The sequence below is a fragment of the Eleginops maclovinus genome, chromosome 23 (genome assembly GCF_036324505.1).
Source record: "Eleginops maclovinus isolate JMC-PN-2008 ecotype Puerto Natales chromosome 23, JC_Emac_rtc_rv5, whole genome shotgun sequence".
Taxonomy (NCBI): Eukaryota; Metazoa; Chordata; class Actinopteri; order Perciformes; family Eleginopidae; genus Eleginops; species Eleginops maclovinus.
In genome coordinates this window covers 17,551,446-17,570,527 of record NC_086371.1, presented here as the reverse complement: position 1 = coordinate 17,570,527, position 19,082 = coordinate 17,551,446, and the positions used below count along the sequence as shown (strand labels likewise).

The 19,082-nt window shown below is 40.2% G+C and overlaps 2 protein-coding genes across 5 annotated transcripts in view; one reads left to right on the top strand and one right to left on the bottom strand.

Annotated features, from left to right (window-relative positions):
* Nucleotides 1-19,082, bottom strand: part of ctnna1 (catenin (cadherin-associated protein), alpha 1) — a 72,177-nt gene that overhangs the window by 31,956 nt on the left and 21,139 nt on the right. For all 4 annotated transcript variants that reach the window (XM_063876164.1, XM_063876166.1, XM_063876165.1 and 1 more), the window contains exons 8-9: nucleotides 4,790-4,870; nucleotides 4,420-4,572 (exon numbers count right to left, since the gene is read on the bottom strand). In XM_063876164.1, coding sequence (XP_063732234.1) covers nucleotides 4,420-4,572; nucleotides 4,790-4,870 — 234 coding nt within the window. The remainder of the gene's footprint in view (nucleotides 1-4,419; nucleotides 4,573-4,789; nucleotides 4,871-19,082) is intronic.
* Nucleotides 8,632-14,606, top strand: lrrtm2 (leucine rich repeat transmembrane neuronal 2). Its single transcript, XM_063875959.1, has 2 exons — nucleotides 8,632-9,297; nucleotides 9,946-14,606. Exons 1-2 carry the CDS (start codon nucleotides 9,294-9,296, stop codon nucleotides 11,586-11,588), a joined length of 1,647 nt encoding a protein of 548 aa, XP_063732029.1. The 5' UTR covers nucleotides 8,632-9,293; the 3' UTR covers nucleotides 11,589-14,606.

Here is a 19,082-nt window from a genome sequence, read left to right as displayed (position 1 = left end):
TTGTAAAGCTGCTAAAATAATACAATATGATAGCACTGAGGGAGAGAGGAAGAAACAGGAGAGAAACCCAAAGCTTAGCTGTTGAATGAGTAGATAAAATACAAGTTTTGTATTTTTTTCCACCAAAAATGTTCACATTTCTCCAAATGTAAATGCAAGTTTTATCCGTGGACTCGGAGACGAGGGTACTCCGAGACTAAATCACACGGCTGCCACATTGCCATTACGCTCCTGGTTCAGAGAGGAAAATATTCCTGACACTTTGAAAAAACCGAGTGAGAACTGGAGTGCTGAGCTAAGCAAGTCTTCCTCTCGGCTGCCAATATTAATGGTTTGTGAGTATATTTTCTTGTATAGACCGACAAATCATGCTCTGGCACAATTATTTTTAAATATCCTTGCATTTTCCAGAATAACATAATGTATCTAATCATATTCACAAAAAAATAGGTCAGAGTCTGAAGCTTCCCATTTGTGGGTGGGATGAGCAGGCAACAATGGTGAAACAGAATGACTGGGATGTGATGGAACAGTGCCAGAGCAGGATTATCAAAAGGACAGAAAATGTGTTGAAACATAATCAATTACAGAAGGAAAAAAAAGCTCCTGATTGTACTCCAGCAAGAACAAGAACCAAAAGGTTTTTTTTTTTCTCCTGACAACCTGGGTCCTATTTTTGTACTTTCAGCCATCCATCCGTTATATTTTACTCAACAATGTAATTACCCAGATCTGGGTCACAGCAAAAGGAGCTGTGGTTTTACCACTGTATTATAAATTAAAGTGAAACAGTTATTAGAACCTGCATTTTAGCACTACATGCCTTCAAAGCCATGTCAGTTCAAGTCGATAACGCTAAATCATGGTGTCAATAATGTTAATAATGGACAGCTGGTGTAGTCATTTTAATATTTATCATTATTTTATCACCAAAATGGTTTATTTTTTAACCTTTGATTGCTGATGTTGGTTGTAATAATCTCCCCTTGGGTTCGGGGGTCTCCAGATCTAAGCTGGTAGATGAAATGCTATTATAAACTCATAGAAAATGTGGGGCAAATCTATAATAATAAGACTGTGGTTGATAAAGAAATCCATTAAAGCTCTGGCGGTGGAAAGCATAACTGGAGAGTGTGAAAGATCCTCTCCTCATCGTCTTCGACTCTACATGCCCACCCCCACCTGAAAAATGCCTGAGCAGTTTTCCTGATGGGAGACACTTCTACCACAGCACTGGTGACGCACTGAAACATTGATATAAACACATCATACATCTCTATGCAAACCCATGCAGGGACCACAGAGAACATCCAGCAGCCCGAGAGGCTGGAGAGAGAGCGCCTACATGAAGAGAAGCTGCCACTTCATGGAGACCTGTGTTTTTACTTTCATGATCTTTCACATAAGCTTTCTCTTCCTCTCACCACGATACCAGCGGGACGAAGCCATTTCAGTATAAAGGGACTTTGCTTGAAGCCAAACAACAATATTTGACCTCAAGTAAAGTGATGTTTTTTCCACTTAGCATGCAGTAACCATAGCATTTTGAGAGTCAGGGGACGTCAGAGTTAACCCAGTCTGTGCAAACATGTTTTTAAATGCACCTACATCAAAGCTTACCTTTTTGTTCCCCAACAGAAATAACCATAATCTGATTCAAAGACCAGTAAAATATTGCTTCTCAACAGCAATTCAGTACCGTGGTTAAAAATGAAAACCAATAAATCCCATGTTCTTTACCATACACTTGTGTACTAGTGTTCATGCTAAAAAAATGACATGGATCATTTAAAGTAGTCAAACATATCTTCCATTGTTTGAGTCATGCGTCCCATGGCATTACACTTCAACGTTGAGTTATTTATCATACAGTTTAATAAAGAAACGTAAGAAAAAGCTTTTAGCAGAGTAAAAACAACAAGACAAAACGTCTCCCACAGTACATGATGGGAATTTCCAAGGCTGATGTCACTAATCCGTTGGATCACTGTTCACACCTCAAGGGAGACCTCTGCATCTTAATTTGTCAAGTTGTAAATCTGTATAACTCTTTGTGGCATGTCATTTAAAAGCAAACACATTTATGTTAACCACCCCTTATCTACGGTCACTAACATCCATTTGCCTGGTTGAAGCCTCAAATGAAGACATTACATATAAACATTACGGAGGCTTAAAAAATACTGCTTTTCTGGGTACATTCTTCCTCTGCTACCTCAGAGATCAAACCCGAGTACCCTGGAACCTTTGAGAACACAGCCTTGAGGCACCACAAAGCCCAGTCTATTTTCTCCCCTTTTCTTAAGATGATGAATATTACTGCTTAAAAATGCCCGGTAACATGGGACAGAGAAACCCAATGGATTTGGCAACAGGCAAAATGAAAATGTATTGCCATAGTAACCTTCCAGAGGTGGAGACACAGCCCTATAACACTATGATTAGATTATAAATGCAATGTGGGTTAATGCAGGCCGAATCCCAAAGGCAAAAGGTCCTCAGTGTTGGCCACTAGGTTAGCTGCTGTGGTCACGGATACCTGTGTTCCCCGTGTTAACCTGTGTTCCCAGATTACATAACTTACAACCTTACCCACCATAGTTTTGCTTTTATTATAGGATAGTTTTAGTTAATTTTCTCTTACTGATCAAATAAAAAAATCTATTTTTATAGTGCCATCGTGCTTTTGAAGTGTATGAAGTGAACTTTGTCATGATACAATTACAGGCGGTTTGATCTCATGCACAAAGCGTTCCAGCAGCTTTGACACATCAAGTGAACGAAACCCATAAAGTAAAACCTGCAATTATGCTTTATTTAACTATATAAATACAAGGTTGGGAAAAGCACAATGTTGTGACAAATGAGGTTAGAGGAGCAGCTTAAAAGGGGGCCTGTAAATTAATGTGGGTCAGTCATAATGTTGCTTTCAAACCAATGGGTGTGATGTAATGGACCGTTTGCCCTAAGGCAGCCTGCACGTGCACAACTCGTGAAGTCATACAAACAGCCCGAGATCAGTGTCACTGTCGTTTGTTGGATAGGCAACTAACATTCTTAATTTATGTGTGTCAAAAGATACTTTGCCTGAAGGATATTCTAGTAGAATGAGACCAAGCTTTCAGTTTAGCTCCATTTTATAGACGCAGATTTGTCAGGTAACACGAAGGACATGATAACGATCCCTGCCGTTCATTAGTATAAGCGTATTCCCACACTTCATATGTTTTCAGTTTTGTTGTTGACTTGTAATAGGTCTATTTAAGACACTTTGCTTTATTGCCTCTTGTGGAGCTTAAAAACATTTTATCTTTGACTTTTATTAACACCATATTACACTGTCAATATTAATGTATTTAAGACCACTGCTTTAAAGTAAAAACTGTATGTTCTATTTAATGATATTCATATGTAACATTTAAAGCAAAGCTCTGCTTCTTCGTCCATCCCATCCAACTGCTATAAGCAGATGTAGTGCCAGAGCATTATGGGAGTCCAGTAATGTCATGCTTTAAAGCCACTTCTGACACGGGGGCCTTCAGGGTCCGCTCCCCAGTGTGGTCCCCTTTTCCCTCTAATGCTTCACTGGTTTCCCCAGTGAACAGTTAAACTGCACTGCACTGCCCCTGCCCCCCCCCACCCCGCTCCAGCTACACTCATGGTCATCTGCCAGAGGGAAGAAGTCACTTTCAAAATGTCAACATATGATGCTCTGACACAAGCCTTCAAGAAGACCAAGGAAATCCCACGGCTGAGGAGTACTCATGTTTCCGTTAGCTTGTTGCTTACCCCCCCCGTCACTTTGCCTTTGTCTGTGTTGTTGTTGCTATGTCACAGCACTGGATCCATTAATATCCAGGTCTATGCCAAAGCATGACACCAACCACAGAAAAGGCTAGCCCCTTTTAAGATATTTATCTTTGTCGGCATCACTACAGCACACATGGGAAGTCGTCCAATGAGCAGCAACCTACTGTGGCCAGAGGCAGCACCTATCCTCGAGTGGTGGTTATTTCACTCGTTTGGATCCGCTTTAAAAGGTTATCTGTTGCTAGGACCATCGCAGCAACAGATGAGAGTCTGCATCACCTTTCGCAAATGTGTGTGTGTCTTCCACTCTGTGTCGTACATAAATGAAAACAAAGACCACAGAAAATATGTTCCTGTTTTGTTTCTATTTGGGGAAACAATCCCAGATTGATCTTCGCTGTGCTGTAATCCTACAGTTTTATCAAGAGGTAATCTTTCTGAGAAAAAGTCATAAAGAGAGGAAAGAGAAGCTGGATGAAGACTGACATTTACTGTAAGCTAAGCTAAAAATGTCTGGAAATCAAAAAGGACGGACAGAAAAAGTCAGAATAATCTGTATTTGGGTCACATGAGGTTTTGTTTCTGAAAGCATCCAAAATCCTACATTACCTCGATCAGCTTGTTGGCGTGCTCGCGGAACACCTGTGCGTATTCCTTGACTTCTTTCTCATTGCCGTTCTTGGCAGCTTCAATCAGGACCAGAAGGGGAACATTGGTCTCCAGGAAAGAGTCAGAGACATGGTCCATTACAGCTTTACGCAGCTGTGAAGTAAGAAGTAAGAAAATATATATAAAAAGGGGCACTGTTGCAGTAACATGTGCCTCTATGCATTTGTGAGGGGAATAAATGTACATGTGAAGGGTTTTTTCCCCCATTGTACACTCCATATTCAAAACAGAAAGCAGACGTTTGACTTTATTAGCAAAATGTAGATATCATTTCTATATGCATCAGACTTGTTAAAAAACCTGCACAAACCTGTCTGCGAAGGTCTCTGGTCTTCTTCGTCATCCTGTCGATGGCTGTGTTCAAAGCGTCACTCCTGTCCTTCCTTCCAGCCTGAAACATTAACATGGCAGAGGAATTAAAGAGTGCTCTGCTGCAGGGACAACAAAGTTCCAAACACGTCTGTTGTGGATGCTCACATGACAAACATCGTGATGACGCTGAAGTCAAACTGAATTTACAGGGACGTTTCTGTAGAGGTTGTGTAGCTTCAGTTTATAGTTGAGATTTTTTTAAATGTATTTCAGTATTTGGACAAATTCAAATTGTCTTTATTAAAGAAAAGTTGTTTCAAGAAGTTACTGAATAAGGTCAAGTCATTGCTGTTAACGCTTGTAGGTAACAAGAATGGCTGCTTTGTTTTTAAATAAATAATCCCATGAAGGATGTATTGTGTAAATTACCGACACGAAAATATATCTATTTGTTTATCCGTTCAGTCCTTTGAAAGTAAAAAGTTCCAGTGAAAGTTCAACTCACATTTTAGAGCAGCTAGGGTTCTGCAAAGCCTGATTCAGTTCTGTTCCTTGTATTTATTATAAACCATTGTTTAGACCAGCTGTCAAACACGCCACATTGCCTCTGTTAAAACACTGGAATCATTTCCTAACTGATAGCATTGTGAGCGAACACTGGAGCACACAAACAAACAAACAGTGGCCAACAGTTTCAATAAATAACACACACACACACACACTTAAACCATGCATCAGTAAAAAGGCACAGCTGCTTTAGGTATAAAAAAATAAATGCTGATTTGCATCTATATCAGTGCAATAATTCATAGGCAACACACCCTCTTAAGTGCTGCTGTTGTAAACTGCATTTAAATTCAAATTTGCATTCACGCAGGGATCAAAAGAGGCTATCCAAATCCTGCCCAAGCTTCCTGCCACCACAGCTCTCTGCATGAATATTGTACAGAACACAATACATGACGGTAATCCAGAGAAGAGAAGCTGTGATGCAGGCTCTCGTTTCTTAATGATACAGAGCTCTGAGATTCCGTTATTTGAATCACTCATTCGTATGTCCGCCTGGTATTTAAACATTTATGGAGTAATGTCATGCTACAGGAAATGTTGAAGTTGATAGAACATTTTGATATAATTCCCAGATCTCTGAAGCTTATTTGATACCACAGTGAAAAACTAAATATATCCAAAGTAGAGAACTGGAAATGGTTTTGGCAGATCTTTACCAACTCCAAATAGGATAAGGGATATATTCAGTTTGGTTCAAGAATCCTTGAGTTCAAAAAGTTTTCCTTGGTATGTCCAAAACTATTTTCCGTGGATTGAAAACATTTGAGAAGATCAATATCACTGACAGTTGTGTGTTCCTTTCTAATGAATTAAATAATATTATCTGTAATAATTGTTCTCTGTCCATTGAGACTACACTCCGAGAATTTCACTATGACTCATTAATTTAGGACTATTAATGATAGTTCTTCTTTTGTATCCATTTGCACATTTTCTGTTGATAAAAAAAGTCCGGATATAAAAAGGTTCATCTCCATTAACCACTCATAATGTACAATAACACTCAAAAATAATCTCCACCGGTGCATTTCTTCCTCATACTCCATGAGAGAATTGTGTTGATTAAAAGGTTTTAATTTACTACGCATGGCTTACTGTGTAAATCATGTCTCTTGACTGCAATACCATTGGCAGTTGTCACGACGCTAAGCACTATGCAGCAGTCAAAGCCCTAACTACTGGTCCCGCAGAGCAGAGAGCATGTTCACTCACATTCTGCTAACTGCTCGAGCGAAATGCTAGAAAATCTAAAACTTTCAGGAAGGATGTGGAGACGGAGAGAGAGAGAGAGAAAGAGGCGGCGAAAGACCGGGTGAGAGACTGATAGACGGACGGATACTGGAGGATAATGAAATCAGAGTCAAATTAGATGATCAGGAAAGGGCAACGGAGGAAAGGCAAAGGACCAGTTGGTCTCAGGGCCGTTCGCCCCCCTATAATGGTCCAATCAACTGCTACACAACACCATGGCATTGACCTGCCCCATCCCCCACTGCCCTCTGCCATCGGGGGGTTGTGTACATAGCTAGGGGCCAGGGAGCTGCAACGGCACTAATCCCCTGTGAATTTGTGCTGTGGTGGAGCTTTAGTCTGCTCTGCCCTTCCCTCCCAATCCTATTTCATTCACGCCTAGCCTATATTTCATTTCCACGCCAGAGGCTTCCAAAGCACTTCTTCAGGTGCTTATTATGGAGGCAGTTTCTCTGAGGCATCTTTTATGATACTCAAGTGAGTCTCAATCCATCTCCTTTAGGACAGATTTAGGAACATCCCTTTTATACAAAACCACTAGCCCGCTCAATTATTGAAAAATCCAATGAAAAATAAGTATGCTCCGAGTGTCAGATGATCACTGACTATGATATTGTTTCAGAAAGTTCACTTAATTGAATGTCCATTTTCAAATTTCACATTATTACTTTTAAAAACTGCCTGACACATCTTGAATTGGAAATGGGAAGCTACCAAACATCTAATAGAGTAAAATCCCATCATGCCCCTTGAGATTTAAGAGTTTTTTCCCTCATATTTCCTACTCTCCCAGTGGGAGACTTAGTCTACCACAATGAGTGCTGAGAATGAAAGCAGCATGCTGCTCCAGTAACCTGCAGAGTCCCTCACAGATGCATGTCTTCAAACTTGAAAATCATGTCACGAAATCAATCAGGAAGTATAAATGCAGAAAGTAATCCAGATACATTTAAGCAACTCTATCACTATCATGTACTGCCAAAGCACACAGAGGGAATGTTATCCTTTGCTTTCATTAGGTACAATTTACTGCCTGTAGCAGTTGCAACAAGAGTTAAAATCCATATCAAATACATCGCAGCAAGGTAATCAGAGTAATATACACGTATAAATCAGAGAGGGGTGTGGCAGGCCCCAGCGATCTGAGGTCCTGTTTAAGTAAATGATGCATGATGGAATGAAAGGTGTTGAAGGGCAGAAGTTGAAAACATGTGCTCCTTAATGCCTCTTAAATACAGTCTTTGGCTGGTTCAGATCTAGTTCATTGAAATTACCCTCACACCCATCCCAACCAACCTTAAATAATTAAGAAAAGTCAGCATTTTTATGCACGGGACTACCGGCTTCTCTTTCTGTTTGGCACTCTAGAACTGTGCTGAAATGTAGCCTTAAAAAATAAAATAAAAGATCTGCAAATGAAAAAATTATAGATTTTTTGTTTCACATTCTCAAACAAGTATTTGTTCGAGTCTATTACATGCTGGAAGCCTAATTTAACTTCTGAACAGCTGGCCATACATCACATGCCAGCACTGCACTCAGGATATGTAAATTATGTATATAAACCAGACGTCCTATGTTAGCATTGCTATAGCATTTTCCTGTACAAAGATCACAGAATGCAGCAACTCCCCCCCCACCCCCACCACCCTGCTCAAGTTTATGTTGTCTAGAGATGTTATGACCTACGTTTTGCTTTGTTGTCATTTTGTTTATGTCTTGGGTATACTTTCATACAGAGCACATACAGAGCAACAGCAAGGCGAGGCTGAGATTTACAGCTGTGGTTAATTTCAATAGCAAGCTGCCGCAACACGTTCAAGATATCAATATTCTGATGGTGACGAGCCAGTGGGAGGGAAGTGGGGATGCAGGGGGGAGGTGGAGGAAGACTGAGGTGCACAGGCAGTGTGTATGAGGCAGAGAGCAAGTGACTGAGCAAGAGAGTGAGAGGGTGTTTGTGAGTGTGGGAGAGAAAAAGAGAGAGAGAAACAGTAGTGATGATCGACGCCAGGCTGCCACCACTCTGTAGCAGTGAGTGGCTGCAACAAAAAGCACAGAATAACATCCCTGACTCCCCGCTCTGCTTTTTTCTCTCTCCCTGCGTCTCGGCTAGCAGAGGAGGGCTCCGCTCACAGCTCTGCAGAGGCTATGCTGAGACTGAGCCGGCGTCGCACGCAGGATCTCTGGATGCCATCAACAAGTTAGGGTCGGAGGAACACAGCCATGAAGACGAAGGCTTGATCTGCAATTAACCGTCTGAGCCGACATCATTGCGGTGGAAGGGAAACAAAAGGGTAAAAAAAAGAAAAAGAAAAAAAGGAGAGGAGGGGGGGTCTGTTCACCGGAGTCGCTCTGGATGCAACTGATCAACTTAAAAAATATATAATTAAATAATTATTTCAAGGATTCGTCGGAAAGAGGAAAAGATTCAATTCTTCTCTGAGCACGGATTTTCATGGACTCCAAGCAAAATAAGAGGAATATTCATCACCTTGGGACATGGAATTTCATATTTTGTTTGAATTGGGTGGGCTCAGAATTGCTTTATTTCCAAAGAAGCTGATTCCTTTTGTGCTTACTCAAAAGGGTTTTTTCCCTTTGGATTTTTCTTCCATCTGGTTGCTCCAAGAGTCTGCGGAAAAGGACAGTTGAATGCAGCCTCCGATGTGCACAAAAGAATGGGTAAGTTAGTCCCTTTATATGGCAGGTCTGGACATGAATAGGGAATACAAGTAAGAGCGAGGGAGGCTAGGGACTAAAAGCTCTTCAGCGCAGTCTATTTACTGCGATTGCCCTTCAATCTTCCTTTTTCACCAACACACGGGTCAGGAATAAATACATTTTGAATAGCTTTTCTATTGAAAGCTTAACTATTCATGATTAATCAATTTTAAAAAACTCAGAATTCAGAAGGACATCAGTGAACTTGAGCTTCTTAAAAGGAACAACATACGCAATAATTCATGAATGACAGCAAAAAGCTTTACATTAGTATTTGATCCAGATTACAGAGCTCAAAATAGGCAAAAAATGGGCTTAATATAAGTAGCAAGGGTGTGGAAACAAAGTCCAGGTCATGTATGTAATTCAACATTAAATATCTAAGTACATTACAATGTAATTATTCCCAAGCTTTAGAGAATCTTCACACACTGTGAAAGTTGTCACTGCAAAAGAACTGCTGTGTGTTTGTATGTATGTATGCCTGTATGTGAAAGATTGAGAGCACAGACAAAAAGCACAATCGTCACCATGAATTAGTAATAAGTGCTCTGCAGAGATAAGCTTTCCCGCCCCACAGTTCATTTTGTTATCTTTGAACCCACCCAGGTTTCCATTCAAGGTGGCCATTGGTGGGACCTGCACCAGCGGCTCTGTATCTGTATGTGATCAGCATGCTCCTAGTGTGCCTGCTGCCTTCTGCATCGTGCACGACCTGCCCTCAAAAATGCCGCTGTGAGGACCTGCAGTTCTACTGCGACACCCAGGGGCTTCAGGCACCCCCAGATGGTGTGGACAAAGGGGCCCTGGGGTTGTCGCTTCGCCACAACAGCATCACCGAGCTCAGCCCTGATCAATTCTATGGCTTCAGCCAGCTCACATGGCTACATTTAGACCACAACCAGATTACAACAGTACAAGAGGATGCCTTTCAAGGGCTCTACAAGCTGAAGGACCTCAATCTGAGCTCCAATCGTATCACCAAGTTGCCCAACACAACCTTCATCCACCTCATCAACCTCCAGATCCTGGACCTGTCTTTCAATCAGATGACTGCATTGGAACCAGAACTGTTTCATGGACTGAGGAAACTCCAGATACTCCACCTCCGCTCTAATTTACTCCGCACCACACCTGTCCGGGCATTCTGGGACTGCCGCAGCCTGGAATATCTGGGCCTGAGCAGCAACCGTCTACGGAGTCTGGCCCGGAATGGATTTGCTGGGCTCATTAAGCTCAAAGAGCTCCACTTGGAGCACAATCAGCTGACCAAGATCAACTTGGCCCATTTCCCTCGCCTTGTTGCCCTCCAGTTTCTGTTCCTGCAGTGGAATAAAATCAGCAACTTAACCTGTGGCATGGAGTGGACGTGGACCACTCTAGAGAAACTGGACCTGACCGGAAATGAGATCCGTGTCCTGACATCTGATGTGTTTCAAACGCTGCCAAATTTAAAGATTTTGCTGCTGGATAACAACAAATTAAGCAGTCTGGATCCCACAGTCATGGATATGTGGCAGTCTCTGGGTACTATTGGGCTGTCGAGCAACTATTGGGAATGTACCAAAAGGATTTGCTCTCTGGCCACATGGCTCAGCACCTTTAAGGGAAGGTGGGAACATTCCATCCTCTGCCATAGTCCTGAATATGCCCAAGGAGAGGAGATACTCGATGCTGTTTATGGATTCCAGCTTTGCCAGAATTTCTCAGCGCCGGTTGTTCAGACCATTAGTACGACCACGGACGCTACTATAGCTGCAGAGATGACAAGCTCCCTATTTGGAATTATGCAGCCTACCCCCACGCAGGACTATGCAGAGGATTTTGGGAGCTTTACCACAGTCACTACCACAACGACCACAACAACAACACCACGCACTGCTCAAGCAACCACTGCTCCGATGGAAGAGGCAGCTGTGACAGAGGACTTCTCTGCAATGGACAACACTGTAATGACTCATAGGGTTATCATTGGAACTATGGCCCTTCTATTTTCATTCTTTTTCATCATTTTCGTTGTGTATATCTCACGGAAGTGCTGCCCTCCCACCCTGCGCAGGATACGCCACTGTTCGGCTATTCAGAACCGCAGACAGATGAGGACCCAGCAGCGGCAGCCTATGGCAGATCTAGCTACACAGGTACCCTATAATGAGTACGAGCCCAGCCATGAGGAAGGGGCCCTCGTGATCATAAACGGCTATGGGCAGTGCAAGTGTCAGCAACTGCCTTACAAAGAGTGTGAAGTATGAACACTTATTTATTCCTAGAGCATATGGTTTGCCATTTGACCATTTCAGATGATACAGGGTTTGCTTTTTCGTTCTTCTTTTTTTTCCAGTTGATGTAAAAAGCATAATTTCTACAAGTGAGATTTAAGAATATGTGAGACATGCCGAGTGCTACAATGACAGAGGTTGGACATGACAGTTAGGGACGGTGTAGAGATAGTCACAAATTTATTTTTCTATGAATGCAAAGTTGTTCATATCAGGCAGGGGCAATCATTTTAAAACAAGAAAATTGTATAACTGTGAGATTTGTCTCCACATTGTCACTATATTCTGGAGCACAGAGAAAATACTTAGCCAAATGGCCCTCTGCTAACGGAATACATTAAGTGGAGAAATGTGATTTATGTCTTATTTCTTTTTAAAAGCAAATATTTGAATTCCTGTTTCTAACTGCACCACAGGCCCTGTAAGCCAATCACTCAATCACTAGGGCATTAGAATCGGATCAGTCATAATGTCTTTTTTTTTCAGTTTCATTGTTCAAAGAGAACTATTATAATTAAAAAAGGACCCCAAGACCAAATTTCTGAATTATATCCGAAAGATAAATGTCATTACTGTTTTGTTACAAATAAAATGTAAATTTTCTTGAGGAGAGAACACCCATGACATTCAGTTTAGTATACACACATGTACATTTCATTTACCAAATGAGACACGAGTCAATCGGGTGACTATAGTCTTCCATCAGATCAAAGGAGTCAGTGTTTGTTGTTTACAGAACTTCTTTTGGGTGGCCATCCCCTTCCCCCCCAAAAACTGTGCTTAGCTAAAAAGGAACTCTTTAGTTTAAATATGAATTTCTTCTTCGTAAAAATGCAACCACAAGTGTGTACTGATTGAAAGGACAGCAAAAATTGCGATATATAAATATATTGGAAAAATTACCTTGTTAATCAGACCCGTAAATGCAATGCTGTTTTGCAGCTTGTTCGGTGTGCAAGCGCCCGCCCACGAGGGCAAACCACAGCAAATACATTCTCAACCTGTGGTGAAACACTATGCTTTGTTCATATGTGGTTAATGTCCAATATACACTGCAAAACATATGGAAGTCTTCCTCTTCTGGGAAGAACAAAATGATTAGACCTCTACATTTACAATGACCTGTATGGATTGTCTAGCCCGAATGCCACACACTGTGACCATAATATTCCCAGCAGCTTAACCTAGTAAGTGGAGTTTGCAGATTTGCCATTATATAATAAGATCAATATACAGACGAGTGTGATGTGTAGGGGACACAAGTGAAAGGGTAATGACCAGCGCAAATGCCAGATAGGGGAGCATTTCATTCTGCTTTCAGCAGTAGCCCAGGATATTTACTGCTCACACACTAATCAGGACTGACAGGCCCAAGATTGAACCAATTAAGGCAAGGCAAAAATAATCTAATATTCTGTCACCCACACCAGTGATCCAGCAACATTTAGCTTGTTCAGCCACTCCAAAATAGTTCTAGTAGAATCATTCTCCGTACCACGTAAAAACATCATTCAACCTTTTACTTTAAGACATTGTTCGTGTTTAGGATGTCATTTACATGATTAAAAACAGACTACGGGAAAGAAAACATCTTATAATAGTTCTTTGGTTAGCAGTCACAAGTGTCAAGTTAAACGGCGGTCAATAGCCTGAAAGCAAATGGAGCACCAGTGATAAGCAAACAACCAGCCTGGGTCAGGACACATTTGTATGCAGCAGGGAGAGGATGTGCATTAGCATCAGACTAAAGCTGCTGCCGCAGCTCCGCACTTCTTTGTGTTCAGTTTGGTAGTGGGGGCAGGGTGAAAGAGAGAAGGATTGAGAGGAATTGATGGGACGATGGAGAGGGGGCAATGATAGGGTAATGTCTTCGTTTATTAAAAACCAACCAACCAATCTTTCTGGCCAAGTAGAGAAATAAATGATAAAAACTGAACGGGCACCTCGGGATTGAATTGCACACTGATCACACAGCAGAAACTATTTCTTTAGGAGCAAACTGGTGAGCTATCCAGTGTTTGAACAGGACGAGAAGTATAACATAAAGTACAATTCTTAAAGCTGTACATTTAAATACGGCCTTTTCTTCAAAAGCCAAACTTGTGGCTATGTTTAACCAAGTCAATGATAGCACAGCTTGGGGAAAGAAGATATCTGGCTTTGAGAATGTAGGATGCAGTTTGTTGGATAGTGCCCCCTAGAGGTGACATGTGTCTCTTTATTGAAGGTGTCCAGATTTGGCTTTGATCTTCTCAATGAAAGCTTGAGCCATGTCTCTGTACACATAATGACGCCTACAAGTTGGAGGAAAGTGTTTGTGTAAACCAAAAATTGTTACACTTCACATTCAATGGAAAACATACACTGTTCGTAATGATGTCCAAAGTCAAGCACCTCCACTTTGTTTCCGATTTTGTTTTCTTCCAGCTTCGCACTGCTATTACTACTGCCCTTATTATCTGTCTTGCATGTTCAAAAGTCAATTGAGTTGAATATTTCTTAATGTCATTCAGCAAACATTATTAAGAGACTTCATTTTTGATAACACCAAGAATGGGGATGTGTGTGTGTGTGTGTGTGTGTGTGTGTGTGTGTGTGTGTGTGTGTGTGTGTGTGTGTGTGTGTGTGTGTGTGTGTGTGTGTGTGTGTGTAATTCCTATAGAGTTCTGTCAATCATTTGACATTTCACTGTTTAAGACTACGGTTGTACTAAATGACTGAAGATCCACAAATTTGTAGAAATATGCATCCCTTTGCACTCTGTCTCTTTGTAAACTGTTTTTGTTTCCTCTCGTCATCCTCTAGCCCTGGTCCCCACCCTGCCTAAAAATAAAAAAAGGAAAAAAACAAGTGAACCAATCCCCTCTCTCTTACCCAATCTCTTTGTGCAAAATGAATGCTTTTCTCTTTCCATTTCCTTTTGTATTGTAATATGTACAATTTCATATCTGTATAGTGGATAAGATGTGCCAAACTGAAAAAAAAAAACATTTTCCCCTCAAAACATATATTTTTTAAATAAAATGGTTATAATTTACATTGTTTGCTAACTGATATATGCTCACTACTTGGTTTGGTCTTTCATTGCAGTTTAGTTTAATGTTCAAGTTGTTAGCAATCCCACGGCCAACCAAATCTACCGCTCCCTTCATGAAGTGGATTAGCATCAGTGTTTGTGAAATGCCTGAACGCATAAGTCAAATGAAACAATGTCATTTTTTAACAGAATCTTTGCGAGGCGCAGATCAATGCATTCAAGTGTGGGGGATTCATTCAAATTCAATTATCCTCTATCAGTATGTCCACCAAAAGATTACATCACCAACATTAAAAGTGCATAATATGAATATCTAATTCTGTTGTTATGCAAAGCTCATGTGTGTGTGAAACCCTGGCTTTAATGCAGTGTCTACAGCTCTGAATATGGCCATTTCAATAGAACAGGGGATGCAGAAAAATCTATCCTGCCTAATGTTTTGTTTACTGGAGGAGGGTCCATGAAGCTTGGAGGCTGCTAATATCGATTGTTCCAATTATAAATTAATTGCTAATTGTTTGGTCTATCAAATGTTGACACGTACGAATTCTCATCACAAATTCAAAAACGTAATGTTTGCTTCTTACATTTACAAAGCACCTTAGAATCATTGACTGTTCATTTCTGATCTTTTTTCATGAAATGTTAAAAATAAAGCTGTAGCAAATTGAACATGTCATAATACCCTGATCAAAACAAGTTTACCTATTATACAATCATGAGATGTATCTTCCCAACAGATGACGCAAGATGTTTAAATATAAATGTTGTGTCTCCACATGCCAAATAGGGATTATATGTACAATCTGCATCACTCCTTTGAGGGAGAATTTAAAGCGACGATTCATGCATTTGACAACTAATTGATACCAAAAGTAACTCCTGTAGCTGGAGTCTAAAACTGAACAGTCACTCCTTTAACATCAAATGTTTCGCAAATCGTACATAAGACATAGAACTTGCAAAAACATTCCAAATCTCAGTTTACTTCACATCAGAGGAAGTCTCATTTTAGATACCATCACAGTCTTTATTTAACAATCCCAAATGTTTGTAGAGAAGTTAGATTTTAAGCATAAACAATACAAACAACAACTTATTTGGGGGTTTTGGGTGGTGAGATAAGTGTTGTTCCCTATAACTGCAAAACATACAAAGCCAATTGATAATGACCAGTACCTGCATGGTTCAAATGTTCAAAAAATATCATGCTGCAAAAATAAGCTTGCCCCGCTATGGGATACTATAGAAAATCCAGGAAGAAATCGTTAACCTTTAATAATTCAGCCTATATCTTCTTTTTGCACAGTCAAAGGTTTTCCCACAGTGGAATTATATTAGATCAGAACTTGGTATGGACAGATACTTAATATTTCAGGACTCTGATAAGACTGGGGATCAACACACAACAACTCTATCAGAACAACTGTAATCCAAACCTTTTCAATTAAAACCCTCGTGTGCTAAAAAGAGAGAGCATGGTTTACATGAAATACCTCAGGTCTGCCGCTTCACTCAGACAAGTGTACGGATTTATATAGTTCAACTGAAGCCACCTTCCATGCTGGCCCTCCAACTCCAAGAACCACTTCAATCTTGCCAGCTCTTTTCTGATAGCAGGCTTCAGTAATTAACCTGCAGAGAGTTCCCAGGTAGGGAGGCACTCAACTCAAGACAGTAGTCTGCAGAGTTCAAGGACTTACAGCCAATATTTGCCTCACTTCATCATCATGAGGCCTTTAAGAAATCTAGAAATGTATCTCGGAAGCAGATATTGATCTGGACTCACACCATCAAATACATCCCTAAAATATGTATTGCTCAGCACATTTCAAATCAGTCAACCTCATCCTTGGAGAGGAAACTGGAAACTGCTGACAGCAAAGTCAAAACTTTCCTTTGGATCTGTTATTGAAGACAACAACTTTGCTTCTTAAACATAAAAGAGCATTTGATCAATTTTAAATAACTGAATCATCTCTCATATTAATGGTTAAAGCAGAGTGTGTGACAGACCAAAACACTAACGAGCTCTACAATAAAAAGGAACTATTCATAATTTAAAGGAACTAAGGGACCCATACCGAACATTAAGCCGTTATTAAAGGAAATTGTTACAAATACTATTTAGATACTCTAGTAAATATTAAAACATTATGCTATCAAACATCCAAGCATTAACTATTTAAAGCAGAACCGTATGCGTTATTAATAGAAGAATATGCAATTGAAAATAAAGACTCCTCTGCCTGAAGGCATCAGCCAGTGGCTCACTCTCTGAAGTGTCGGCAGAGATCCACTTATGCGATGGTTTTTCTTCTGACTCCCTTTTTGTGAGGCATTGTTTCAGTTAAAATCAGTAAGAACAACAACAGTCTGGATGCTGCCTCCTACCCAGAAAGCAATACTGTTAAGTTATAGGCAAATGGTTCAAAATGTCATACAACATTTAATAAAACACACTGCTGAAAGCACTTGCTTTAAGTAACGGCTTTGACAGCTCCACCTCAGTGTAGACAAATGTGTTCCGTGCAAAATAAATGGATGACAGCAAACACAATACATTATGCTGAATACCTCCCCAAACGGCCTGATTACAAACGCCAGTGTTTCGTTTTGTTCTATGACCGCTAGAACGTACTCTGACTGAATACAAAATGGTCCTTCTCAGTGTCGAATGTGTTTTTCCTCCTCATGTCTGCCGGCGTGCCCTTCTGGTGCCTCAGTTTAAAGACATGCAGGTCAGGTGAAGTGGAAACACATACCCTCCCGCAGCCTTAAAGTGTCTAAACGCGAGTGTGTGTGTGTGTGTGTGTTTGTGTGTTAACCCTGTGATAGCATGGTGAACGACATCGTGCTGAAAGTGTTCTTGGATAGGCTCTTGTCCCCTGGGTCTTGGACAGGACATTTGAAATGGCTGAATGGATATTTGTACATGTTATAACAAATAAATATTGATCATCTCAAGTATGTGACGAAAGTACCTGTTCAAGAAGGAAATAAATATGGATTTTCTTTCAACAAAAAGGATATAAAATTAGTTATTTGGTTAATACTATGATAAAGTAAAGCAATCTCCATCCTCGTATGTAATTGAATTTAATACAAGTGAACTGCCGAGGTCAATGGTTTGAAGAGAACCAAGGGACCTGCTGCAGCTGAGTCTGTGTGGTAATGTGTTTGCACGCATTAAAACAAGCAGAGATGCGGTTTGCCTCTCATTTAGTGATTTCATCACAGCTCGATTCACTTCAAATCAGTCTAGCTCTCCCACAAGCCACGGAAATGATGTGGCTTAACACAACTGCAAACAGCAGAGTCATTCAGTTTCCTTGCCATCTTTAACGACTATGTGAAACCGGCAGGACAAATAACTTGTTATAACATTAGTTCTGGTTTTATTTCATGTGTGTATTTGATATTAAAATATCTAATTACAAAGCTCCTAAGAACCTGGACCTCACTTTTAAACAGCTTTGTAAATGAGGAACTATAAAAGTATGAAAGATGACACGAGATGTGATATTAAATTGATGTGAAACTGTCATCTTTATGATGGAACAAAGTGCATGGGAGTCGTTGCATGCTTGTTGTTCTCTTAAACTGGTCTCAAGAAAGTGGGTCATAACATTTGATCAATTTAGCTACAGAGCAAAGGATTTAGCATATTGACAACAGAAGACAGCATTCTGTCTGGATGTGTTGTAGTTTTTAATTGGCTCCATTAGGCTGTTGTTAATTTCTGTCTGATAAGCTGCCAGCTGGTTGGGTAATTCCAACCATAGGTTCCATAGTCTGAGTTAATACACCAATTTGATTTCCATTAAGTAAATCATTATTATAGCCAATATTATCTTTAAATATTACCACCTTATGCCACAAATGACAAGATGTGCTAGTTACAAGGTCTTGTTTTTTATTCAGTACTTAGGGACAATGGAGCTTGTGCATCACTAAAGAGTATTTATATATACACTAATAACTTTTGCAAACAAAAACTCAATATAAATAAATATATATTTTACAGCCAATATATCTGCAAGACAATATGAAATACATTTTAGACTACAGCTACTGAAAACAGAAAACGATGAGCGCACATTTTGTACACTTCATTAAACTTTAACGTCAGAGTGAAATACTTTGCAATGAATCTAAATGAATGCCGAGGCCAGTTAAATTGCAGCCTCGAGCATTTGTTTTATTTACTTTTATGACTTTCCTTTTCATACATATTGCCAAATTAAGTTAAGAAATGTGCACACTAGAAAATAGACTAATATAAATCAAATGGTTCCTTTTTTAACCTTCAAACCTACTCTCCCTCACTGCTTGGGAGCAACAAAACTCCAATTAAAAAGAAAAATGCTAAATGAATTTGGCTGCAGCATCACATCTGCCATGTGCACACAAAGGGGATATTTTAAAGC